Here is a 26,751-nt window from a genome sequence, read left to right on the forward strand (position 1 = left end):
AAATAATGATGGTAACATTATTTTTTCCCCCAAATGTATGTATATATATATATATATATATATATATATATATATATATATATATATATATATATATATATATATATATATATATATATATATATTCATATTTATATACAGTATATTCCACATAAAGCTTGAATTGTGCATTAATATACTGATTTTAAAATTGTGTATCAAATAAATAATCATGATTTATTCCAAGGTGATATTTTTTCTTATCCCAGAAATATACGTTATATTATTAAATGTTTGTAATACATTTGAAAGTTAGAAGAATACACACACACATATATATGTGGATATGTTATTGTGGATATATACATACATACATATACAGTGTGTATGTATATATATATATATATATATATATATATATATATATATATATATATATATATATATATATAATATCTGTGTGTGTGTGTATGGATGTGGAGAGTAGAAATGGACCAGGCCGCTATGGGCTAAATTCAATTTTTTGTTTTTTTTCATTTATTTATTTTCAGATTGTTGGTTTTAAAAATTTAGCCTTAATGGATTCCTCATCCAGTCTGTCAAGAAACTTTGAAGATTACATAGCTCCATGGAGTCGCATTTTGAGATATGGAGTGTCTACATTACTATGGCTCAGCATTGGCTTTTTACAAGTAAACTCTGAATGACATATACTTTGTTTGTTAATATTCTATGACGTTGCAAATAAAAATAACTTGCTTGCACTTTTTACAGATCCTCTTCTTCTCTGGCATTTATGAAAGATTTGTGGAAGACAAAATAAGGCAATTTGTTGACTTATGCTCCATGAGTAATGTAAGTAAATGGTATGCTAATGATGGAATGAATGTGAATGTTCTATAATGGTTTGTCCATATATTTCTGCATGCCCAATAGAATTGTTCTTGAATGGCATAGCTATAGTCTCTAAAGTCAGTTTAAAAAATAAAGATAACTCCTGATGTATTAAAGGTCGGGTGGGAGGTTGTTCTCACTTATATACATATTGGATAAATTGCCCACTTTGGGCCAGATAACGAGTGGTGCGCTAACAGTAACGCACAAGCGATATCGGGTTTATCATGGCCGTTGGTGCATGTCGGATGTAGCGCTAGTATTATAAGTTGAAAGTAAACATCTTTTTTGAGCACAATTGAGTTTAACACATTGGGATGGCATAACCTCAGAGCTCTGGTTAAAAGAAAAAAGTGTCACAAACACATGAAAATACATTGAAAATTACAGTTACACTCATAATAACACTATCTAATAAAAAATATTGCACGAAAAAAAATATTGCACTATAAAGTTATAAGTGCTCAAAGATATGATATGTTAGATATGTTAGATTAAAAAAAAAAGGCAGCCAAACGGCTTTAATATATATATATATATATATATATATATATGTGTGTGTGTATATATATGTGTGTACATATGTATTTATATATTTACAGACATATATAAACACATAAATACATTTGTATGCATATAAAGAAGTGCATTGGAACCCTGCGCAGTTAAGTAGATGAAAACATGTAAAAGCATATTTATGCAATATTCATATTTAATAAAGTGTTATACCCCCGGCGGAGGTAAGTTATGCCTTTCGTTATAGACTAGCGCCTTCGTGTTCTACTGAGGCACATTTTCTTCTTAAATGGAAAGAGTCCACAGCTGCATTCATTACATAGGAACCTGGCCACCAGGAGGAGGCAAAGACGACCCAGCCAAAGGCTTAATACTCCTCCCACTTCCCTCATCCAGTCATTCTTTGCCTTTCGTCCCAGGAGGATGACAGAGAAGTGTCAGAATTTTGAATTAGTTTTTTGTCTCTTATGGAGGGTAGTACTCTTCGGCATGGGTCAGGAGTTTTAAGTAGTCCTGTCAGCCTCTCAGTGAGGGTTTGGATGAAAGTTAGAGTCCGGAGATGCAGGGAGAGTCTTTCTGCGAAACCATCCCAACTCAGATTAACAGCTCCTCAAGCTATCAGCGTTGTCGAACTTCGCTCCGCTGCCTACTTTCTTCTCTCGAGTCCATGGCGGAGGCAATCCTACTATCCATAACACTTGAATGGCCATGTTCCTGTTCCACGGCGTAGATTCCGGTAAGATTGTTTCATTTTACTTTATTCTCAATGTACTGTAATGTGAAAGTTTTCCTGAGAGGCTACCACCTTGCGGGTCTAACTAAATATCATAAGGGTCTCAGTGGGTCTCTTGTAGTATCTTGGAATCAAGGGTTAATATCTCTTGAGGGGCTTTATTGAACAGGGGGGTTTATAATCATGTTTGTTATGTGATTCAACCTGCTTATGTGTGATGTTTATTTGCTCGTGGCTTGGAACATTGAGGCCTTTGGTAGTGACGAGGCCTTTTGGTTGGGCGCGCTTTTTTGCACTGTACCGTTCACCTTGTGTTTGGGCGTGGTTCCGTTCCGTTTTACATTTTCGCATTCCCGACCGTGTCGCGAAGGAAATTTTCTAGTCCGCAGGGGTCTGGTCATAGGAGGTGGTGAGTGCCCCAGCCATTGGGGTGTCAGGTGCCGTTTTCTCCAACATAGGTGTGTCCGGTCCACGGCGTCATCCTTACTTGTGGGATATTCTCCTCCCCAACAGGAAATGGCAAAGAGCCCAGCAAAGCTGGTCACATGATCCCTCCTAGGCTCCGCCTACCCCAGTCATTCTCTTTGCCGTTGTACAGGCAACATCTCCACGGAGATGGCTTAGAGTTTTTTAGTGTTTAACTGTAGTTTTTATTATTCAATCAAGAGTTTGTTATTTTGAAATAGTGCTGGTATGTACTATTTACTCAGAAACAGAAAAGAGATGAAGATTTCTGTTTGTATGAGGAAAATGATTTTAGCAACCGTAACTAAAATCCATGGCTGTTCCACACAGGACTGTTGAGAGCTACTAACTTCAGTTGGGGGAACAGTATGCAGTCTCTTGCTGCTTGAGGTATGACACATTCTAACAAGACGATGTAATGCTGGAAGCTGTCATTTTCCCTATGGGATCCGGTAAGCCATGTTTATTACGATCATAAATAAGGGCTTCACAAGGGCTTATTAAGACTGTAGACTTTTCTGGGCTAAATCGATTCATTATTAACACATATTTAGCCTTGAGGAATCATTTTATCTGGGTTTTTTGATATAAGAATATCGGCAGGCACTGTATTAGACACCTTATTCCTTAGGGGCTTTCCCAAAGCATAAGCAGAGCCTCATTTTCGCGCCGGTGTGGCGCACTTGTTTTTGAGAGGCATGGCATGCAGTCGCATGTGTGTGGAGCTCTGATACTTAGAAAAGACTTTCTGAAGGCGTCATTTGGTATCGTATTCCCCTTTGGGCTTGGTTGGGTCTCAGCAAAGCAGATACCAGGGACTGTAAAGGGGTTAAAGTTTAAAACGGCTCCGGTTCCGTTATTTTAAGGGTTAAAGCTTCCAAATTTGGTGTGCAATATTTTTAAGGCTTTAAGACACTGTGGTGAAAATTTGGTGAATTTTGTACAATTCCTTCATGTTTTTTCGCAATTGCAGTAATAAAGTGTGTTCAGTTTAAAATTTAAAGTGACAGTAACGGTTTTATTTTAAAACGTTTTTTGTACTTTGTTATCAAGTTTATGCCTGTTTAACATGTCTGAACTACCAGATAGACTGTGTTCTGAATGTGGGGAAGCCAGAATTCCTATTCATTTAAATAAATGTGATTTATGTGATAATGACAATGATGCCCAAGATGATTCCTCAAGTGAGGGGAGTAAGCATGGTACTGCATCATTCCCTCCTTCGTCTACACGAGTCTTGCCCACTCAGGAGGCCCCTAGTACATCTAGCGCGCCAATACTCCTTACTATGCAACAATTAACGGCTGTAATGGATAATTCTGTCAAAAACATTTTAGCCCAAATGAACACTTGTCAGCGTAAGCGCGGCTGCTCTGTTTTAGATACTGAAGAGCATGGCAACGCTGATACTAATATCTCTGAAGGGCCCCTAACCCAGTCTGATGGGGCCAGGGAGGTTTTGTCTGAGGGAGAAATTACTGATTCAGGGAACATTTCTCAACAGGCTGAACCTGATGTGATTGCATTTAAATTTAAGTTGGAACATCTCCGCATTCTGCTTAAGGAGGTATTATCCACTCTGGATGATTGTGACAAGTTGGTCATCCCAGAGAAGCTATGTAAAATGGACAAGTTCCTAGAGGTGCCGGGGCTCCCAGAAGCTTTTCCTATACCCAAGCGGGTGGCGGACATTGTTAATAAAGAATGGGAAAGGCCCGGTATTCCTTTCGTCCCTCCCCCCATATTTAAAAAATTGTTTCCTTTGGTCGACCCCAGAAAGGACTTATGGCAGACAGTCCCCAAGGTCGAGGGAGCGGTTTCCACTTTAAACAAACGCACCACTATACCCATAGAGGATAGTTGTGCTTTCAAAGATCCTATGGATAAAAAATTAGAAGGTTTGCTTAAAAAGATGTTTGTTCAGCAGGGTTACCTTCTACAACCAATTGCATGCATTGTCCCTGTCGCTACAGCCGCATGTTTCTGGTTCGATGAGCTGATAAAGGCGGTCGATAGTGATTCTCCTCCTTATGAGGAGATTATGGACAGAATCAATGCTCTCAAATTGGCTAATTCTTTCACCCTAGACGCCACTTTGCAATTGGCTAGGTTAGCGGCTAAGAATTCTGGGTTTGCTATTGTGGCGCGCAGAGCGCTTTGGTTGAAATCTTGGTCGGCTGATGCGTCTTCCAAGAACAAGCTACTTAACATTCCTTTCAAGGGGAAAACGCTGTTTGGCCCTGACTTGAAAGAGATTATCTCTGATATCACTGGGGGTAAGGGCCACGCCCTTCCTCAGGATCGGCCTTTCAAGGCAAAAAATAAACCTAATTTTCGTCCCTTTCGTAGAAACGGACCAGCCCGAGGTGCTACGTCCTCTAAGCAAGAGGGTAATACTTCTCAAGCCAAGCCAGCTTGGAGACCAATGCAAGGCTGGAACAAGGGAAAGCAGGCCAAGAAACCTGCCACTGCTACCAAGACTGCATGAAATGTTGGCCCCCGATCCGGGACCGGATCTGGTGGGGGGCAGACTCTCTCTCTTCGCTCAGGCTTGGGCAAGAGATGTTCTGGATCCTTGGGCGCTAGAAATAGTCTCCCAAGGTTATCTTCTGGAATTCAAGGGACTTCCCCCAAGGGGGAGGTTCCACAGGTCTCAGTTGTCTTCAGACCACATAAAAAGACAGGCATTCTTACATTGTGTAGAAGACCTGTTAAAAATGGGAGTGATTCATCCTGTTCCATTAAGAGAACAAGGGATGGGGTTCTACTCCAATCTGTTCATAGTTCCCAAAAAAGAGGGAACGTTCAGACCAATCTTAGATCTCAAGATCTTAAACAAATTTCTCAAGGTTCCATCGTTCAAGATGGAAACCATTCGAACTATTATTCCTTCCATCCAGGAAGGTCAATTCATGACCACGGTGGATTTAAAGGATGCGTATCTACATATTCCTATCCACAAGGAACATCATCGGTTCCTAAGGTTCGCATTCCTGGACAAGCATTACCAGTTCGTGGCGCTTCCTTTCGGATTAGCCACTGCTCCAAGGATTTTCACAAAGGTACTAGGGTCCCTTCTAGCTGTGCTAAGACCAAGGGGCATTGCTGTAGTACCTTACTTGGACGACATTCTGATTCAAGCGTCGTCCCTTCCTCAAGCAAAGGCTCACACGGACATCGTCCTGGCCTTTCTCAGATCTCACGGATGGAAAGTGAACGTGGAAAAGAGTTCTCTATCTCCGTCAACAAGGGTTCCCTTCTTGGGAACAATAATAGACTCCTTAGAAATGAGGATATTTCTGACAGAGGCCAGAAAATCAAAGCTTCTAGACTCTTGTCGGATACTTCATTCCGTTCCTCTTCCTTCCATAGCTCAGTGCATGGAAGTGATCGGGTTGATGGTAGCGGCTATGGACATAGTTCCTTTTGCGCGCATTCATCTAAGACCATTACAACTGTGCATGCTCAGTCAGTGGAATGGGGATTATACAGACTTGTCTCCGAAGATACAAGTAAATCAGAGGACCAGAGACTCACTCCGTTGGTGGCTGTCCCTGGACAACCTGTCACAAGGGATGACATTCCGCAGACCAGAGTGGGTCATTGTCACGACCGACGCCAGTCTGATGGGCTGGGGCGCGGTCTGGGGATCCCTGAAAGCTCAGGGTCTTTGGTCTCGGGAAGAATCTCTTCTACCGATAAATATTCTGGAACTGAGAGCGATATTCAATGCTCTCAAGGCTTGGCCTCAGCTAGCGAGGGCCAAGTTCATACGGTTTCAATCAGACAACATGACAACTGTTGCGTACATCAACCATCAGGGGGGAACAAGGAGTTCCCTAGCGATGGAAGAAGTGACCAAAATCATTCTATGGGCGGAGTCTCACTCCTGCCACCTGTCCGCTATCCACATCCCAGGAGTGGAAAATTGGGAAGCGGATTTTCTGAGTCGTCAGACATTGCATCCGGGGGAGTGGGAACTCCATCCGGAAATCTTTGCCCAAGTCACTCAGCTGTGGGGCATTCCAGACATGGATCTGATGGCCTCTCGTCAGAACTTCAAAGTTCCTTGCTACGGGTCCAGATCCAGGGATCCCAAGGCGGCTCTAGTGGATGCACTAGTAGCACCTTGGACCTTCAAACTAGCTTATGTGTTCCCGCCGTTCCCTCTCATCCCCAGGCTGGTAGCCAGGATCAATCAGGAGAGGGCGTCGGTGATCTTGATAGCTCCTGCGTGGCCACGCAGGACTTGGTATGCAGATCTGGTGAATATGTCATCGGCTCCACCTTGGAAGCTACCTTTGAGACGAGACCTTCTTGTTCAGGGTCCGTTCGAACATCCGAACCTGGTTTCACTCCAGCTGACTGCTTGGAGATTGAACGCTTGATCTTATCGAAGCGAGGGTTCTCAGATTCTGTTATCGATACTCTTGTTCAGGCCAGAAAGCCTGTAACTAGAAAGATTTACCACAAAATTTGGAAAAAATATATCTGTTGGTGTGAATCTAAAGGATTCCCTTGGGACAAGGTTAAGATTCCTAAGATTCTATCCTTCCTTCAAGAAGGATTGGAAAAAGGATTATCTGCAAGTTCCCTGAAGGGACAGATTTCTGCCTTGTCTGTGTTACTTCACAAAAAGCTGGCAGCTGTGCCAGATGTTCAAGCCTTTGTTCAGGCTCTGGTTAGAATTAAGCCTGTTTACAAACCTTTGACTCCTCCTTGGAGTCTCAATTTAGTTCTTTCAGTTCTTCAGGGGGTTCCGTTTGAACCTTTACATTCCGTTGATATTAAGTTATTATCTTGGAAAGTTTTGTTTTTGGTTGCAATCTCTTCTGCTAGAAGAGTTTCAGAATTATCTGCTCTGCAGTGTTCTCCTCCTTATCTGGTGTTCCATGCAGATAAGGTGGTTTTACGTACTAAACCTGGTTTTCTTCCAAAAGTTGTTTCTAACAAAAACATTAACCAGGAGATTATCGTACCTTCTCTGTGTCCGAAACCAGTTTCAAAGAAGGAACGTTTGTTGCACAATTTGGATGTTGTTCGCGCTCTAAAATTCTATTTAGATGCTACAAAGGATTTTAGACAAACATCTTCCTTGTTTGTTGTTTATTCTGGTAAAAGGAGAGGTCAAAAAGCAACTTCTATCTCTCTCTCTTTTTGGATTAAAAGCATCATCAGATTGGCTTACGAGACTGCCGGACGGCAGCCTCCCGAAAGAATCACAGCTCATTCCACTAGGGCTGTGGCTTCCACATGGGCCTTCAAGAACGAGGCTTCTGTTGATCAGATATGTAGGGCAGCGACTTGGTCTTCACTGCACACTTTTACCAAATTTTACAAGTTTGATACTTTTGCTTCTTCTGAGGCTATTTTTGGGAGAAAGGTTTTGCAAGCCGTGGTGCCTTCCATTTAGGTGACCTGATTTGCTCCCTCCCTTCATCCGTGTCCTAAAGCTTTGGTATTGGTTCCCACAAGTAAGGATGACGCCGTGGACCGGACACACCTATGTTGGAGAAAACAGAATTTATGTTTACCTGATAAATTACTTTCTCCAACGGTGTGTCCGGTCCACGGCCCGCCCTGGTTTTTTTAATCAGGTCTGATAATTTATTTTCTTTAACTACAGTCACCACGGTACCATATGGTTTCTCCTATGCAAATATTCCTCCTTAACGTCGGTCGAATGACTGGGGTAGGCGGAGCCTAGGAGGGATCATGTGACCAGCTTTGCTGGGCTCTTTGCCATTTCCTGTTGGGGAGGAGAATATCCCACAAGTAAGGATGACGCCGTGGACCGGACACACCGTTGGAGAAAGTAATTTATCAGGTAAACATAAATTCTGTTTTTGTTTTTACTACTTTAGTCCATATTTATATATCCTTTATCCAGTTATGGAGGATTCTGATGCTAAAACTGTGCTAATTTCAGATTCAGTTACGGAAGATTCTGATATTGAGATTATTTTGATTTCAGATTCTGTGTCCGGTGACAAATCCGGATTGGCCTCATTGACACATGCAACCAGTTTTGTTCCGTATGCCATATCAGAGCGCCTGGTTCCTCGGGCTCGAGGAATCAAGGGACTGCTGAGCCATCCTCCTCTGGGGCTCCTGTCCTCCGAGAGGCGTGTTCCCTACCAATTCATACTTATGTGGGTGACCCAGTTTCTGATTCCTCCATACAGGGTGGCGTGTTCCCCCCGGAGGTTGCAGCACATTTTCGCTTCCACATAATGTTGGCGATTGTTCATCTGCAGAGTCCAGACGTTTATTTGAGAATGTGCTTGTGCCCTATTGTCCCGGGCCTTCAGCCTTGGGGAGAGCCTCTACAGTTTCCCACGGGTGTAACTGTCCCTGAGTGTTGTGCCTTTCATTACAGGATTGCGCGCCTTCGCATATTGCTCAGACATGTTTTTCAGTTATTGAATGACCCTATCGTTACCAGATACGGGGATTTTCAGTCTGCTAATTCCAATGGTGCACTTCATTAGACATGTGGGGATGAAGTAATCTCCCGATTGTCATTTTTTTGAGATCTTTCTCAGTTTTGAAAAATAGGGCTCCGTTTGGCTGGTCCTGCGGGTAGGCCTGTTTCTTTTCGGGCGTTAACCTCCGGGTTGTCTTATATTTTATTTATATCCGGGATGTCTTTTATTTGTTTTTGTTTCTTTTGGGAACCTTCTGGGATTGATACTCTTTCTTACTTCTTCGGAAGTTGTTTTGGACATGTTAGGCCTATGTTAGAAATGTCTGTTTTCTGTTTTTTCCCTATGAGGAAGAATTTATGCAGCTTGCCGGTAGGACCCTAGGTTCAGACTGGTCCTGTTGGGTTCGTTCGGTCTTGCGGCTGTTCAGACATGTGGCGCTGTTCTGCTTGGCTGGTTCGGTAGAAGCGCAGAGTGCTCAGGTTATCATTGTTTTTCATGTTCAACTAAGCATTCGAGAGGACCTGTGGGTCTGTGAGGTGGGACGGATTGTTTCAGTCCTTAGAGCCTTCAGTCATAGATGGCCGGGCAGGGGAGTTTTCCGCTGCATCACTCTATCTGACATCTGATTTCATGTGGTGGAGGGTTGGAGGGCTTAACGCCCCTTACCGCAGTTGAGCGGTTTGGCCTTCATTTTAAGGCCTCTGGATTTGTCCTTTTGGGCTTGATCCAACAGCTTGTACAGGATAGCTGTCTAGCATGCAGAAGATTTGCAGTTTGAAACCAGTTGCAGCTTTTGACACCTTGCGGGTGTACGCATAAGCTGTTTGTAGTGTATCTAGATGCAGCTCTTACTCTTGGACGTGTGCTGTCTGTCTGAGTTATAAGAAACCTTTGGGTCTTCTTCCATTGTCTCCGGGTGAGTTGGATCTCCTTTTAGGGATCTGTGTTTCCAGGTGATGGTTGTTCCCTGCGGGGACTTTGTTTAGCTCTGGGTTTTCCAGAGCTGGGTAGGCTTAGTGCCTTTCTCTTCCTTGTGTCCTCTGCTTGTGCGGAGATGATAGGGAGACTAGTCCTGCTAGTAGGATTCTTTTTGACCTCGAGGTATCCCTTGGTTGTCCTGAGGCTCTGAGAAGTATTTTCATACAACTTCTAGCCTTGCTCCTTGGAGCGTTGGACTTAGCTAGGGGTGGTTCCTTTGGTCGGGGCTTTCGAGTTCTTCTCCTTATCCGGATTCTCTGGATATGCATCCATACCCTTGTGTCTGGCTTTTTGACCAGTTGGGGTGTTTAGTTCTAGGGTAAGGTTTGCTTGAACTATTAGGTGCCCGGACCTGTTTCTCTCCCTGAGACTTTCCGGTTGCTGAAGCTTCGCTTGGCCTTTTTCCTGACCCAGTCTTGGGTGGTTTTGGAATCTTGGATCTCAGGCTGGTCGGGGTGTTCCATGGTAATGGGAACTGGGGCTATGTCCTTGCTCCATCTACCTAACCTGGTCATGATTGACCAGGATTTTGGGGTATTTTTTACTCTTTGCCACAGAGTGACCCATATCTGGTGGTTAGCTGTGTGGCTTGAGCCTCAAGGGTGGTTGGTTCATACCCAGCCACTGGTGTTGGACATCCAATTTCTGGTGAGTCTTAGGGTTGCATTCCCCTGGTCAGCTTGCTAGTGTTCCCGTGGATTCCCTGCTCTGCAGGCGAATGGGTTGACTGTGCCTCTGCTTGGCAAGCTACTTGTAGGGGGGTCTTTTTCTAGGACATCTGTGTTGGGAGTTTCTCTTCCCATTAGCTGATGACTTTGGGCCTTGAGGACAGTTGTTGCCCTTCCGGCATCATCCCCTTTTTTTTAAGGGATATTCTCCTCCCTATGGAGATAGAGTCCTTGCTTGGGGCTTCTCCTGTATGGGAGGCAGAAAGGTGGGATTGGTTCCCCCGGGGGTCTTGCTGGCTCCAAGCAGACTTGTTGGGCTTTTATTTTGATAGATCCTTTTGTCTATGGCCTTGTTGTCTGTTTTCAGAGTCGGTTTGTACTTGTACTCTGTGGGGATGGCTGTGCTATCCTTACGCTCGTTCGTATACCTGTTTCGGGATTCTTTTGTTCCCCTGTTTTGGATCCCTGAGGCTGGGTTGGTCCAGCTGGCTGTGGGTCTGCAGGTCAGGATGGCCGAGTGGTCTATGGAGCTGCGTTCGGTCACAGTCTCCTCTGGATGTGTGAGCTTTGTTGAGTCTATCCTGTTCGCTTAGTCTGCTAGGGTATAAATTTTCCTTTCAACTGGCTCCATTGATTCAGAAGAGAGTTTACTCTTCCTTCAGGTTCTGAGGGTATGCTCTCCTTCTCAGGGGGCCTCGATTGAGGTTTTTTGTTCCCCTTTTTAGGGACCTGTGTGTGTGTAGGTCCGGCAACTTAGGTTGCCTGGAGCATGCCCTCTTTCTGGGCGTTGCTTTTGCGGTCTGTTTCTTACTTGACTGCTTCTACCTCCTCACAAGTATCCTCTGTGTCGTCCTGTTATGGACTCTATGTTCTTAAACTTGGGGTTTCTCACCTGGATGTATTACGCACTTTTTCATGGTCGAATGCCTTTGTATTCTTGACACTGGGAGGACTTTGCCTCTTCAGTTGCAATCCGTGCTTGCAGGATATTGGAGAGAGACGTCTTTTCTCTCCCTGTGCCCTGTCTTATCCCTGTTGGGCCCTTTTGGGTCTCTGTGAACTGGGCTCACTCGTGGAGGTGTTCTTTTTTGTATTAGGGGACCTTTCGGTTTCCTTGGTTCTCCTTTGCCTTGTTCCCTTGAGGGTTTCGGATGGTGTCTCCTTCATTTGTGGAGATGAGCGGAAGAGGACTGATTGTTGGGCGACTGTGTCTCCTGGAGGACTGTTGGCTCAGTCGAGTCCGTTTGTGGTCTCTAGTTTGGCTTCTGGACTAACTGTGAGTCAATGTCATTTGGGATTTTCCTCTTAAAATGTTCTCGGCTTAAGATGAAGCAGGGTTTTTTATCGGGTAGAGGTTCAGGCTTGGTGCCCTCAGTATGGGCCGCCTAATGTACTCTCCCATTTTGGCATTCAGTGCCCTCTATAGCTTGGGTATTGTTTTCCCAAAAGTAATGAATGTAGCTGTGGACTCTTTCCATTTAAGAAGAAAAACATAGATTATGCTTACCCAATAATTTCCTTTCCTTATGATGCAAAGAGTCCACAGCTCCCCACCCGTAATTTTATGTGGGGCGTCCTTATTATCTTCTGGTACCTTTCAACCTGATATTTCTTCTACTGTTGCTTGTTCCTCGGTAGAATGACTGGGGTATGAGGGGAGTGGGAGGAGTATTTAAGCCTTTGGCTGGGTTGTCTTTGCCTCCTCCTGGTGGCCAGGTTCTTATTTCCCAAAAGTAATGAATGCAGCTGTGGACTCTTCCCATCCGAAGAAAAGGAAATTATCAGGTAAGCATAATTTATGTTTTTGGCATTGCTGGAGGATCCTACCCTTAATGGGGTGGTGGACCCTCACTCTTCTGATGCAGATTACATGCACGATTAGACTTAAGGGTATGAAGTAATCTTCTTATAGTCTTGTTTTCTTGAGTATTTTCCAGTTCTGAGCTTGGAAGACTCGGTTTCCTGTTGGGCTGGTCCTGCAGGAGTGTCCGTTCTTCTTGGGCAATAACATACAGGTTGCCTTATCTTTTATAATCTGGTAGGATGGATTTTATTTGGTTTAAAGCTCATGTTTGTTATAACATTTCTTTGCAAATTTTTCTTCTCTGGAATCGATACTCGTGATTTTGTGGTCCCACTGTTTACTTCTACATGAGGACGTGTTTTAGTCTTCTGTTGTCTGTTGTTGATCTCTCCCTCGTAAGAGGATGCCTGATGTGGCCTTGTCAGTAATGGGCCCTTGGTTTTAGGCTGGTCCTGACTGGGTACCAATCCTTCTGTTTTTAAGGCCTATTTCAGACACGTGGCACCTGTTATACCTGGTTGGTCCGGTTAGGGCGCAGAGTGGTTCCCACTACTATTTGTTTTTCTTTTACAAGTTTTCAGCTAGCATTCCAAAAGGATTTGATGATCTGTGGTTTGTCTAGGGGCATGGAGGATTGTGTTCGGTCCTCATTAGCCTTTCAATCTAGTTGGCCGGGTTTCCTTTGAGATTCGCTACGACATCTCTGTTGGTTCTGCTTTCGGGATTTAGAGTGTTTCCTTCCCGCGTGGGTTGAAGGATTTAGGTTCTTCGTGCAGCCAGTTCCTTGGGATTGTCCTTTTTAGGACTTATCCCTCTTGAGGTCTCTTCCTTACGGTCGGGCCTGTATGGACATCGTCGTTTTTTTGCTGGCAGAAGTTGAGGGCCGTGCAGCTCTTTTCTACTTCTGGGAGTTCGTAGTTCCATATTAGGGACTATAGACTGTTGTTTCCTCCTTTCCTAGCTTTCGCTTAGGGGACGTTCCGCCAGGATTCGGGATACTCTACATTCTTACCTTGGGGGGGTCCTCCAGAAGGATAATCTGAGAGGATTATGGAAACTAGTCTTTGTTCTACTCTCTCTTTGGACAAACTCTGTTCTCATAATTATTTCCCTTAGTCTTGGACTTCTCATGTGCGGTTCTTGGTGCACTTTGGGCTCTAGAGTAGTTTGCATGATTACGACCTAGCACCTTGTTGGTGGAGAGTTGGCCTGCTGCTAGGGCGTTCTATTCCCTTTGGGCTGGGAATTTATGAGTGAGTCATGTGCCTGTTTTTCCGGGTTAGCCCAGATTCATCCACTGTGAGGTCTGTGCTCCCTGGAGGTGTCGGTCGTTTTGAGATGGCTCTGGGTCCCAGTTCTAGGGGTCTTATTTTGGATCCTTATAGACTTATGATACTGTAGTCTGGTTTAGGTCGACCCAGTGTTCAGCGAGTGCTGAATTGTCCTTGGATGGAGTTTGAGCCCTTTTTACGGGGAGTTTTTCTCTGTTCTATTCAACAGTGGTGACCTGAATGATTTTTCATTCGGCCCTTGACTGATTAGTCTACGGCCTTCTCCATGTCTTTCCTCCAGAAAGGGGGATGGGGGAAGTGGGAGAGGTATTTAAGCCTTTGGCTGGGGTGTCTTTGCCTCCTCCTAGTGGCCAGGTTCTGAATTCCCAAAAGTAATGAATGCAGCTGTGGACTCTTTCCGTCTCAAGAAAAGGAAATTATCAGGTAAGCATAATTTATGTTTTTTTCACTTTTTTTGCTTCATTGATATTCCTCTACTTTTTGCGCGCATTGGGTTAGTGCGTTAACAAAAACTTTTTACTTTCAACTTGTAAAACGAGGACTACCCAACATGTGCAAAAAGCTAACTTCTAGCGGAGTTAGCGCGCAAGCGATAATTACCACTCCACTTGTAATCTGGTCCTTTATGGTTTTCATTGTACTCCGCTCCAGAAGCTATTGACACACATCCCACCTGCCCTCTTACATTCTTGAACTGCTGTATTACACTACCCTTTAGACTTTATATATTGATCAATATTTTCAGTGCAATGTAATCCATACATACATATATATGTTTCCATGCAAGGTTAGCACACGGTTCAATTTGCACTGTTTCAGAATAACAACCTTTTTTTCAGTCATGTGACTGCTGTTGAAAAGCATTGAGAAGCAGTGCATTGATTAAAATAGCCAGTAGGTGGAGCTGTCCGCTTGTGTTGCAGCAAAGATATGCAAGCCAAGCAAACTAAAATTAATCAGTTTAACCAGACCTGAGCTATCGAGCAGCTTGCAAAGGAACAAGATCTTCCGGTCTATAAATCTGTTTCCAAAAAACTGCAAGTAAAGTCTGTGTTGTGTGATTATTGTATTTGTTTTATAATGCTGTTTAGCAAATGTTTTTGTTCATTTAACTTAGTTTAATTATATATTCTGTGTTGTGTGATTATTTTATTAGGTTTATAATGCTGTTTAGCATTTAAAGTCTTCTTTTCAAAGCTTTAAAAATAATGTATTAGGTGTTACTTATGACAATTTTGAGAGGGGCCTGGAACCTAACTCCCTCACTTTCCATTCACTTACATTATTAACTGGGTTTCAATTTACAATGGTTTAAATTTACAACCATTCCTTCTGGAACCTAACCCCGGCGTAAACTGAGGGCTACCTGTATATATGTATGTGTATATACAGGGAGTGCAGAATTATTAGGCAAGTTGTATTTTTGAGGATTAATTTTATTATTGAACAACAACCATGTTCTCAATGAACCCAAAAAACTCATTAATATCAAAGCTGAATAGTTTTTGAAGTAGTTTTTAGTTTGTTTTTAGTTATAGCTATTTTAGGGGGATATCTGTGTGTGCAGGTGACTATTACTGTGCATAATTATTAGGCAACTTAACAAAAAACAAATATATACCCATTTCGATTATTTATTTTTACCAGTGAAACCAATATAACATCTCAACATTCAAAAATATACATTTCTGACATTCAAAAACAAAACAAAAACAAATCAGTGACCAATATAGCCACCTTTCTTTGCAAGGACACTCAAAAGCCTGCCATCCATGGATACTGTCAGTGTTTTGATCTGTTCACCATCAACATTGCGTGCAGCAGCAACCACAGCCTCCCAGACACTGTTCAGAGAGGTGTACTGTTTTCCCTCCTTGTAAATCTCACATTTGATGATGGACCACAGGTTCTCAATGGGGTTCAGATCAGGTGAACAAGGAGGCCATGTCATTAGATTTTCTTCTTTTATACCCTTTCTTGCCAGCCACGCTGTGGAGTACTTGGACGCGTGTGATGGAGCATTGTCCTGCATGAAAATCATGTTTTTCTTGAAGGATGCAGACTTCTTCCTGTACCACTGCTTGAAGAAGGTGTCTTCCAGAAACTGGCAGTAGGACTGGGAGTTGAGCTTGACTCCATCCTCAACCAGAAAAGGCCCCACAAGCTCATCTTTGATGATATCAGCCCAAACCAGTACTCCACCTCCACCTTGCTGGCGTCTGAGTCGGACTGGAGCTCTCTGCCCTTTACCAATCCAGCCACGGGCCCATCCATCTGGCCCATCAAGACTCACTCTCATTTCATCAGTCCATAAAACCTTAGAAAAATCAGTCTTGAGATATTTCTTGGCCCAGTCTTGACATTTCAGCTTGTGTGTCTTGTTCAGTGGTGGTCGTCTTTCAGCCTTTCTTACCTTGGCCATGTCTCTGAGTATTGTACACATTGTGCTTTTGGGCACTCCAGTGATGTTGCAGCTCTGAAATATGGCCAAACTGGTGGCAAGTGGCATCTTGGCAGCTGCACGCTTGACTTTTCTCAGTTCATGGGCAGTTATTTTGCGCCTTGGTTTTTCCACACGCTTCTTGCGACCCTGTTGACTATTTTGAATGAAACGCTTGATTGTTCGATGATCACGCTTCAGAAGCTTTGCAATTTTAAGAGTGCTGCATCCCTCTGCAAGATATCTCACTATTTTTTACTTTTCTCAGCCTGTCAAGTCCTTCTTTTGACCCATTTTGCCAAAGGAAAGGAAGTTGCCTAATAATTATGCACACCTGATATAGGGTGTTGACGTCATTAGACCACACCCCTTCTCATTACAGAGATGCACATCACCTAATATGCTTAATTGGTAGTAGGCTTTCGAGCCTATACAGCTTGGAGTAAGACAACATGCATAAAGAGGATGATGTGGTCAAAATACTCATTTGCCTAATAATTCTGCACTCCCTGTATATATATATATCATTACCTGTATGTCTGCAGTCTCACCAACAAAGAGGAGAGGTACCGGAAAATATGTGGTTCAAAGTGGTAGGAACTAAATGACATCAGATAGTAATTTTATAGTAGAGTTTCCATAACGTGGCACAAAGGGGCATCTTTTTAGTTTTAATCATTTTTTAGCCACACAGGCTAGTGTTATCCATTTTTTAGTTTGTGGTTTACAGGTCAGTAAGTGACTTACAGCTGGTTATCCCTGGTTATATTTGTGGCATTCAGCTGATTGGGGTAGGTCCACTAATTTGTATTGTTATCAGAAGTGCATGCTTTGCAGTCATGTGCATACATACATACTGCAACTGGCAATATTATCAGTACTACAATTAGCAGTATTGTATTTCTTTACCTTTTCCAAGTAATGCAATTTTAAATCAGTGTTAAACTCTATTATTTAATTAATTAGTGCAAATGAAGCAATGTTGCAGTATACATTTGATATTATTTATGCTGGCTTTTACTGTAAAATACCTTGTTTTAGCTGTAAAAATGTATTGTGCTTGTTCTCTCCTTAGTAAGGATGGAAGTCAAATTCTTTAACCTAAGTAAACTGCATAATACTGCAATTTGCCTGACCTAGCTACATTCTAGATTCTGCACAAACTCAAACTAGCACTAATCAGCAACTAATAGTGGCTCCTTACTCCTACCTTTTAAAACAGCAGTCATAGCAACCCAATTATATTTTTATGTTATGCCCTTCCCTGGGGAAACCAGTATATTTGATGATTTTTTATTTATTTTTATTTTTAAAAAGCACTGTGGATTCACTGAATTGACCACATGCTTACTGTGATTTGAATACAACAGACACAAATGCATATAACTGAATCCTTACTAATAATTCCATTTCTATTCATTCCCACTACAGATATCTGTGTTTCTTTTGTCACACAAATGCTTTGGGTATTATATCCATGGTCGATCTGTTCATGGACATTCTGATACTAACATGGAAGAAATGAATGTTAATTTAAAGAGAGAAGCAGTAAGTGGAATTTAAAAACGTTATTAATCTATCCTTGTTGCCAATATAAGCTGTATAAAATAAGTACTATAAATCTTGGTTGCTAAGTGTGTACACTAAGGAAGAAATATTAAAGTTAAAGTCAATCCTTTGTAAGTTTTACATACACTAGGATTGACTATTGAAACAAATAAAGGGAACTTTCATTTATTAAGTATAAGATACTTAATGTAGAAAGCTCCTTTATTTGTTTCAATCGATCGCCGTTTTTAGCTGCTACAGCAGCCCACAGCTAAAAAAATTTTTTGCTAAGAGGTGACGTTTTCACCTCTTAGCCAATAGCCGTGCGGGATATCTGGCTCCCATGGGCACCAAGCCGGATTTACCGCACGGCTATCGACTAAGAGGTGAAAACGTTGTTTCTTTTTAATGACACGATGAGTCCACGGATCATCTAATTACTACTGGGAATATCACTCCTGCCCAGCAGGAGGTGGCAAAGAGCACCACAGCCAAGTTGTTAAATATCACCTCCCTTCCCTCCCACCCCAGTCATTCTCTTTGCCTATGTTAGAGCAAGGAAGTGGTAAAGTTAGGTGTCAGAAAAAGATCTTCAATCAAGAGTTTATTATTTTCAAAGTGGTGCAAGATTGTGCTGCTTTGTCCTAGGGTGTAGCCGTAGTCCATATCAGTCTCTTCAGTAGAGCAGTGGTGACTTTAGAGCAATGGGAACTTGTGGGACATAATTCTCACCTTGCCTCCCATATACTGATGCTGCCCTAACCCTGACAGACTGGATAATATTACTCAGTCAGTTCTTTCTTTTCACAGGTCCATGGGAGGGAGGGGACCTCTCAAACCTGGGAGCTGCCTTGCTGTCAGGCAGATGAGGAGGTAAGTGCTTACTTATTATTTTCTGGGGATATAGAAGACTCAGAATAAAAAGGCACTTTATTAGAAGGGACACATACAAAGGCTCAGGGGAGGCTCTTTGGTGTAGACAGCTGAACGCAGGCACTGGGACTTAAAATTTTATTGAGGCAAGTTGGTGGTTCTATTCTCCCGGCGGTTTCACTTATATAAAAATAGACCGACCGGGAGAAGACCTGTGCGACGCCCACAATGGGCAAGTCTACAGGAGGCGGCAATTTGCGTTGCGCGCCTTTTGCCTGTACTTCCTGTTTAGTGCAGCTTCTGTTTTCTGTATACGTATTGCGCTTTTCCTATGCGTGGTTGGAAACAGAGACCGGTTTCTTTCATCTGTTGCTGAGTCCAGATCCATTAAATAAAATATCGTCTCCTGTTCAGAAAAAGTCATTAGGCAGGTAGGCACCTCAGCTTAGCTGCTGAGGTGTAGAGGTGATCTGAGATATTGTTTAAATTTACTGTCATTTCTGCAATGTAAAAGTAAAAAAGTTACTGTTTAAAATTTAAAGTGACAGTAACATTTTTTTCAAGTTTTAAATTTGATTAAAGATTTTAACTTTTTATCTGATATTTGACATTGTGAGTTAGAATGGACCAGGAAACCTTGCAAAATGTTACTTGTTCTTTGTGTTTTGATGCCAATGTGGAACCACCAATCCCTTTCTGTTCCTAATGCATTGAGAGAACTTTAAATTACAGGGATAGACTTTTTTCTGAGCCATCATTCTCCAAGGAGGATACTGTTCAGGAGTCTAATGTCAATGTTCAATATATGCCGCAGCTTTCTCCTCAAGCGTCCCAATTTGTTTCACCCACACATGCAGTGCCCTGCGCTTCCTTTCTAACTCCCCCAGGAGTTACATTGCAAGACATCGCTTCTCTCATGTCCTCTGCAGTTTCTGATGCATTATCTGCCTTCCCTATGTTGCAGGGGAAGCGAAAGAAGAAAAGACATTCAGTAGGTGAAGTTACTGACGCAGTTGTTGCTATTTCGGATGTTCCCTCCCAGAAGCCTGAGGAGGAGGATCCTTCGGTAGCATCTGAGGGTGAAATCTCAGACTCTGACAGTGTAATACCTACTACTGATACTGAAGTTGTATCCTTCAGGTTTAAGCTTGAGCACCTCCGTCTGTTACTTAAGGAGGTTTTAGCTACATTAGATGACAGCAACACTATGGTCGTAGTTAATCCGAAGAAATCCAGTAAACTAAACAAATATTTTGAGGTACTTTCCTCGATAGAGGTTTTTCCGGTACCAGACCGAGCTTCTGAGATCATTGCTAAGGAGTGGGAGAGACCGGGTATCCCTTTTTCTCATTCCTATATTTAAAAAGATGTTTCCTATAGCCGACTCTGTCAAGGAGGCTTGGCAAACAGTCCCTAAGGTGGAAGGAGCTGTTTCCACCCTGGCTTAGAGAACTACTATACCCATAGAGGATAGTTGTGCTTTTAAAGATCCTATGGACAAAAAATTAGAGGGGTTACTTAAGAAGATGTATGTACACCGGGGGTTACAATGGCAACCTGCTGTGTGCATTGCTACCATCACCAGGGTGGCGGCATATTGGTTTGATGCGTTGTCTGATGCTATTAAGACAGACACTCCCTAGGACGAGATTCAGGATAGGATAAAGGCTCTTAAGTTGGCTAATTCCTTCATTACGGATGCTGCCCTACAAGTTATCAAGCTGGGAGCAAAGATTTCAGGTTTCTCTGTTCTAGCCCGCAGAGCCTTATGGTTAAAACCTTGGTCTGCGGATGTATCATCTAAATCTAAACTGTTAGTGATTCCTTACAAAGGGAAAACTTTGTTTGGACCGGGCTTGACGGAAATAATCTCAGATATCACGGGAGGTAAAGGTCATCTTCTCCCTCAGGATAAGAGAATCAAGCAAAAGGGACGTCAGAATTATTTTCGTTCCTTTCGAAATTTCAAGGGAAATTCTTCCGCTTCTGCCCCCAAACAAGAACAGGCTAAACCTTCTTGGAGACCCAACCAGTCTTGGAGTAAGGGAAAACAGTCCAAGAAGCCTGCCATTGACTCCAAGTCAGCATGAAGGGCCTGCCCCCGATCCGGGACCGGATCTTGTAGGGGGCAGACTTTCCTTCTTCACTAAGGCTTGGGTTTGAAATGTTCAGGATCCCTGGGCAGTAGAAATAGTGTCCCAGGGATACAAACTAGAATTCAGAAGTTTTCCTCCCAGAGGCAGGTTTCTGCATTCAAAATTATCTGTAGACCAGACAAAAAGAGAGGCGTTCTTACATTGTGTACGGGACCTCTCCGTCCTGGGAATAATAGTTCCTGTTCCAATGCAGGAACAGGGTCTGGGCTTTTATTCCAATCTGTTTGTGGTTCCCAAAAAAGAGGGAACCTTCAGACCAATTCTAGATCTCAAGAGTCTAAACATATTCCTCAAAGTACCATCCTTCAAGATGGAAACTATTCTTTCCATTCTTCCTTTGGTCCAAGAGGGTCAATTTATGACAACAGTGGATTTAAAGGACGCGTACCTGCATGTTCCCATTCACAGGGATCATCACAAGTTTCTAAGGTTTGCCTTTCTAGACAAACACTTCCAATTTGTGGCTCTTCCTTTCGATCTTGCTACAGCTCCCAGAATTTTCTCAAAGGTTCTGGGATCTCTGTTGGCGGTGCTTCGATTAAGGGGCATTGCAGTGGCTCCCTATCTGGACGACATCCTGGTCCAGGCGCCATCCTTTCAACAAGCAAGGTCCCACACGGAAATGCTGTTATCCTTCCTGCGATCTCACGGGTGGAAGGTAAATCTGGGAAAGAGCTCCATAGTTCCAAATACAAGGGTAATTTTCTTGGGAACCATAATAGATTCCCTATCTATGAAGATTTTTTTGACAGAAGTCAGGAAATCAAAGATTTTCGATTCTCAGTCCGCTCCTCGGCCATCAGTGGCTCAGTGCATGGAGGTAATCGGGCTGATGGTGGCGGCAATGGACATCATCCCGTTCGCTTGTTTCCACCTCAGACCTCTGCAGCTAAACATGCTCAGCCAATGGAACGGAGATTATACGGATTTGTCTCCTCGAATACTACTGCTAGTTAAAATAAAGCAGCAGGAGACAAGGAACTCTCTTCAATGGTGGCTGTCTCAGGGTCATCTCTCCCAGGGAGCCTACTTTCACAGGCCCTCTTGGGTAATTGTGACAACAGACGCCAGCCTTCTAGGATGGGGAGCAGTCTGGGGCTCCCTAAGGGCTCAGGGAGTTTGGACTCAGTCAGAGTCTGTTCTACCTATAAACATTCTGGAGCTGAGAGCGATCTTCAATGCTCTTCTGGCCTGGCCCCAGTTAGCCTCGGCCCAGTTTATCAGGTTCCAGTCGGACAAAATAACTTCAGTGGCTTACATCAATCATCAGGGAGGAATGAGGAGTTCCTTAGCGATAACAAAGGTAGCCAAGATAATTCGGTGGGCGGAGTCTCACTCTTGCTGTCTGTCGGTGATCCACATCCAAGGGGTGGACAACTGGGAGGCGGACTTCATGAGCAGGCAGACCTTTCACCCGGGGGAGTGGGAACTCCATCCGGAAGTGTTTTCCAGCCTGATTCTCAAATGGGGTCAGCCGGAGTTGGACCTTATGGCATCTCGACAGAATGCCAAGCTTCCGAGGTACAAATCAAGGTTCAGGGATCCTCAGGCTGCACTGATAGACGCCCTGGCGGTACCTTGGACCTTCAGGCTAGCATACCTATTTCCTCTGTTTGCTCTTCTTCCTCGGGTCATTGCTCGAATCAAACAGGAGAGGGCGTCGGTGATCCTCATTGCACCGGCTTCGCCTCACAGGATTTGGTATGCAGATCTGTTGGAAATGTCATCCCTTCCACCCTGGAGGCTTCCGTTGAGGAAGGACCTTCTACTTCAAGGGCCCTTCCTTCATCCAAATCTAGTTTCTCTGAAGCTGACTGCTTGGAGATTGAACGCTTAATTTTATCCAAGCGGGGCTTTTCAGAATCGGTCATAGAGACCATGATTCAGGCTCGTAAACCTGTAACTAGAAAGATTTACTACAAGATATGGCGTAAATATCTCTATTGGTGTGAATACAAGGGCTACTCTTGGAGTAGAGTTAGGATTCCTAGAATTTTGTCATTTCTCCAAGATGGTTTAGAGAAAGGATTATCGGCAAGTTCCCTAAAGGGTCAAATTTCTGCCTTGTCTATTTTGTTACATAAGCGTCTGGCGGATGTACCAGACGTACAATCTTTTTGTCAGGCCTTGATCAGGATCAGGCCTGTGTTCAAACCAATTACTCCTCCATGGTGTCTTAATTTAGTTCTTAAGGTTCTTCAAGGGGTTCCGTTTGAGCCTATGCATTCCTTAGATATTAAGTTGTTATCTTAGAAAGTGTTCTTTCTTGTTGCGATTTCTTCTGTTCCTAGAGTGTCAGAGCTCTTGGCATTGCAGTATGAGTCTCCTTATCTTATTTTCCATTCGGATAAGGTGGTTTTACGTACAAAGATGGGATTTCTTCCTAAAGTGGTCTCTGACCGGAACATTTATCAGGAGATTGTTGTTCCTTCCTTGTGTCCTAATCCTTCTTCTCAGAAGGAACGGCTTCTGCACAATTTAGACGTGGTACATGCTCTAAAATTCTATCTGCAGGCGACTAAGGATTTTCGTCAGTCGGCTGCCTTATTTGTGTTTTTTTCAGGTAAATGTAAGGGACAGAAAGCCATGGCTACTTCTCTTTCTTTTTGGCTGAAGAGTATCATACGTTTTGCTCCCCTTAGATCCAGTGGGGCATCTTAATACTACAGGACGTTTTAGACAATTGGGTGCTTCTGACTTTGTGTCAATAGTTTGCTGAATGCCATTTCCTGCTCCAGCGTGACTAAGTCCCGGTGTACAATGCAAGGTCCATGAAGACATGGTTTGACGAGTTTAATTGAATAGGCACAAAAAAATTCCACAGACATACTCCAAAGTCTTGTGGAAAGCCTTCCCAGAAGAGTTGAGGCTGTTACAGCCATAAAAGAAGAGAACAACTCCATATTAATGCCCATGATTTTGAGTTGGCATGTCCAACAAGATAGTATACTGTAGGTGTGATGGTCAGTTGTACACATACTTTTGGCCATACAGTGTACCTCTTCTTCCTCTACAATTTTAAAGCTTGGGTACCCCTGATCAAATAACAATATTTGTTGATTTTGTAAGTGAAAGGAATTTGGCACAATATCTGCAATGAACAAACTTAACTCCACATTTTACTGCAAATTTTAATTCACTGTTACTATTTATTTGTTGAATTTAACTGATTGGAAAAATTTACGGTAAGGGACAGATTACAAGTGGAGCGCTAATTTATTGCGCGCCCGTAAACAGGCAATTTCGACCAGTTACAGGCGCACGATAAATAACCAACCATTATAAGTGGCTAATTGCCGTAAAATATTGCCTACAAAAATAAATTGTGAAGTTACTTTTTGTAATAAAATAATGTGTAGCATCTTTTATTTGTTTTTTAAAAAAACTGCACAGTGCAGTTTTTAGGGGTTAAAGTGTGCCATTGTGGGGTGTTAGAAAAAAAAAAAGAACTGAAAAGTGCCTTTACATTGGGGTCTAAGGGGACTGCGTTCCCTGTAAATATATATGTATATGCTTATATACATATATATTTAACATTTGCTCCCCATTGTTGCACGACTTACCCCCTTTGCTGCGCTAGACTTTCAGCCGTGTTTTACGGCATGAGAACGAGGCTCCCATTGGAGCCTATGAAAGAGTGCTCCCGTGAGCTTAACTTGTAATACCACTGCACATTTGTGTGCGCTGATATTACTTAGTGGAGCGCAGTTATTGTGCTCGCATAAGGGCAATTTTGCGTTCCACTCTAATCTAGCCTAAATGTAGCATATGCAAATGTCTGAGCATTTTTTCAGGCGATTTTACTAGTTATTGAAATTACACCTAATAAATCATACAATTTCCATATTATGCCTCAGTTCCCTTTTTTGTGTGTGGGGGGGGGGCACAGAAATAAGCATGATATCCAGTACTAGCTATATTTTAAATTATATATATATACATTTAAAGGGACAGTAAAGTCAAAATTAAATTGATTCAGATACAGCATTCCATTTTGGGCAACTTTTCAGTTTTCTTTAAATTATCTAATTTCTTTTGTTCTCTTCTTATCCTATTTTTAAAATCATGCCTAGGTAAGCTTAGAAGCAGCAATGCACTACTGGAACCTAGCTGCTGATTGGTGGCTGCACATATTGTCTTTGGCTTAATCATTGTGTTTAGCAAAGCTGCCAGTTGTGTACTGCTGTTCCTTCAAATAAGGATTCCAAGAGAACTAAGCAAATTTGATAATAGAAGTAAATTGGAAAGTTGTTTAAAATTGTATGCTCCATCTGGATAAAAAAATTGTGTTTCATGTCCCTTTAAGTCTCTTTGCTATACTAAACTACACTGAAGAGCTGTGTTTTGATTATTATACATTGCTTTTGTGATTGCTGTTTTTCCTTTTTAGGAAAATATGTGCAGTCAAAGAGGTCTGCAACCAAATACAGATATTCAGACATTTCAGATTTCAATTTCAAACAGAACAAGAATGCACTTTGACCGCATTCATGACTTTTTGACAAAGGTATACAAAAATATTTATGTATACTGCATGTAAATGTATATATTATGTGTTTATCTATGGAATAAAAAATGCTTGATTTGTCTTTTCTTTCCCCAGAGGAGTGGCCCTTCGAGGTTTCTGCAGACGGTCTCCACCTCTTCTGAGCAAAGTACAAGGGCATACCATACAATGAATAAATTCCTAAGTTCCTTTATTGATCATGTAATTATGTCCAGTTTTAACTTGCTTATACAAAATGCTGTAGCAAAAATGTAGATTTAAAGAGACAGAGAAACCCCACATTTTCTAAGATCTATCTGAAATAAGTAAATGATTTATTTTTCACAAATGTTTAATTAATATATATATATATATATATATATATATATATATATATATATATATATATATATATATATATATATATTGGTGGAAAAGAGTCCATAATGTTCAAAACAAAAAAACGAGATGTACTTAATAAAATATAAGGTTAATTAGTCTATAATGCCCCTTTCCTGTGATAAGAAGGGAAGGGGCATTATGGTTACTTTAGGATTAAAACAATGGATATATAGTATATATCTGCAAAGTTTTATGATAAGCTAAGTTATGCAAAGTTATTGGCATCACATGACAATTAAAACCAAATATGCACAGTAATCTAAAAGATACAGAGGCTTAAAGGGATATTATACAGTGCAAATATGTTAAATCAAAGTAAACAAAAAACAAACAAACAGATTGTGTAAAAAACAGCAAACAACTTTAATGAGCACTTAGAAATTCTCAGTTTTCCTCATGCCCTCAGTGGGATAAGAGAGCTGACATCTTGTCAATTTAGATTACCTTGTGACTGATCTGAGCATGATCAAATCTTATTTCTTGTTATCTAGTCCAGTGATTTTTAACCTTTTTTTTGCCGTGGCACACTTTTTTACATTAAAAAATCCTGTGGCACACCACCATCCCAAAATTTTAAAAAAATCACACATTGTAGCCTAATACAGCATATATATATACACATACACACAAACACACATATACTGTATGTATTGTGCTGTTATGCCATGCCTCCTACAAACTACCCCTGCACTGGGAGTAAAAAACAAGCAAAGTTTAAAAAATATGTCACACTGTTGTCAGTCTGCCGTGGCACACCTGAGGATCTCTCACGGCACACTAGTGTGCCACGGCACACTGGTTGAAAAACACTGATCTAGTCTATTCACTTTATAGCAAACCATCTCATGTTACTCTAGAAGTTTTATGCCATCAGGCTAGGGCTGCGACAGGAAGTAATGGACACTTCACAAATGTAGTGTAAACAAAGAAATAAAAGGTAAAATCCATTTAAAATGATGATTAATACATATTGCAGTGATTTTTGTAGTGCTTTTTTATTTCAACAATCATACAGACTGTTTAACATCCCTTTAAGATAGCGAGGGAGAGTATAAATATTAAATAAATAAAAAGTAAGGAAATAAAATG

At 42.1% G+C, this 26,751-nt stretch overlaps 1 protein-coding gene across 1 annotated transcript in view; it reads left to right on the plus strand.

Annotated features, from left to right (window-relative positions):
- TMEM67 (transmembrane protein 67) overlaps positions 1–26,751 on the plus strand; it is a 297,637-nt gene that overhangs the window by 229,808 nt on the left and 41,078 nt on the right. Inside the window, 5 exon segments of the mRNA XM_053715910.1 lie at positions 531–671; positions 754–834; positions 17,629–17,745; positions 25,165–25,281; positions 25,378–25,482. Of these exon segments, the coding sequence (XP_053571885.1) occupies positions 531–671; positions 754–834; positions 17,629–17,745; positions 25,165–25,281; positions 25,378–25,482 (561 nt within the window).

Source organism: Bombina bombina, chromosome 5 (genome assembly GCF_027579735.1).
Source record: "Bombina bombina isolate aBomBom1 chromosome 5, aBomBom1.pri, whole genome shotgun sequence".
NCBI lineage: Eukaryota > Metazoa > Chordata > Amphibia > Anura > Bombinatoridae > Bombina > Bombina bombina.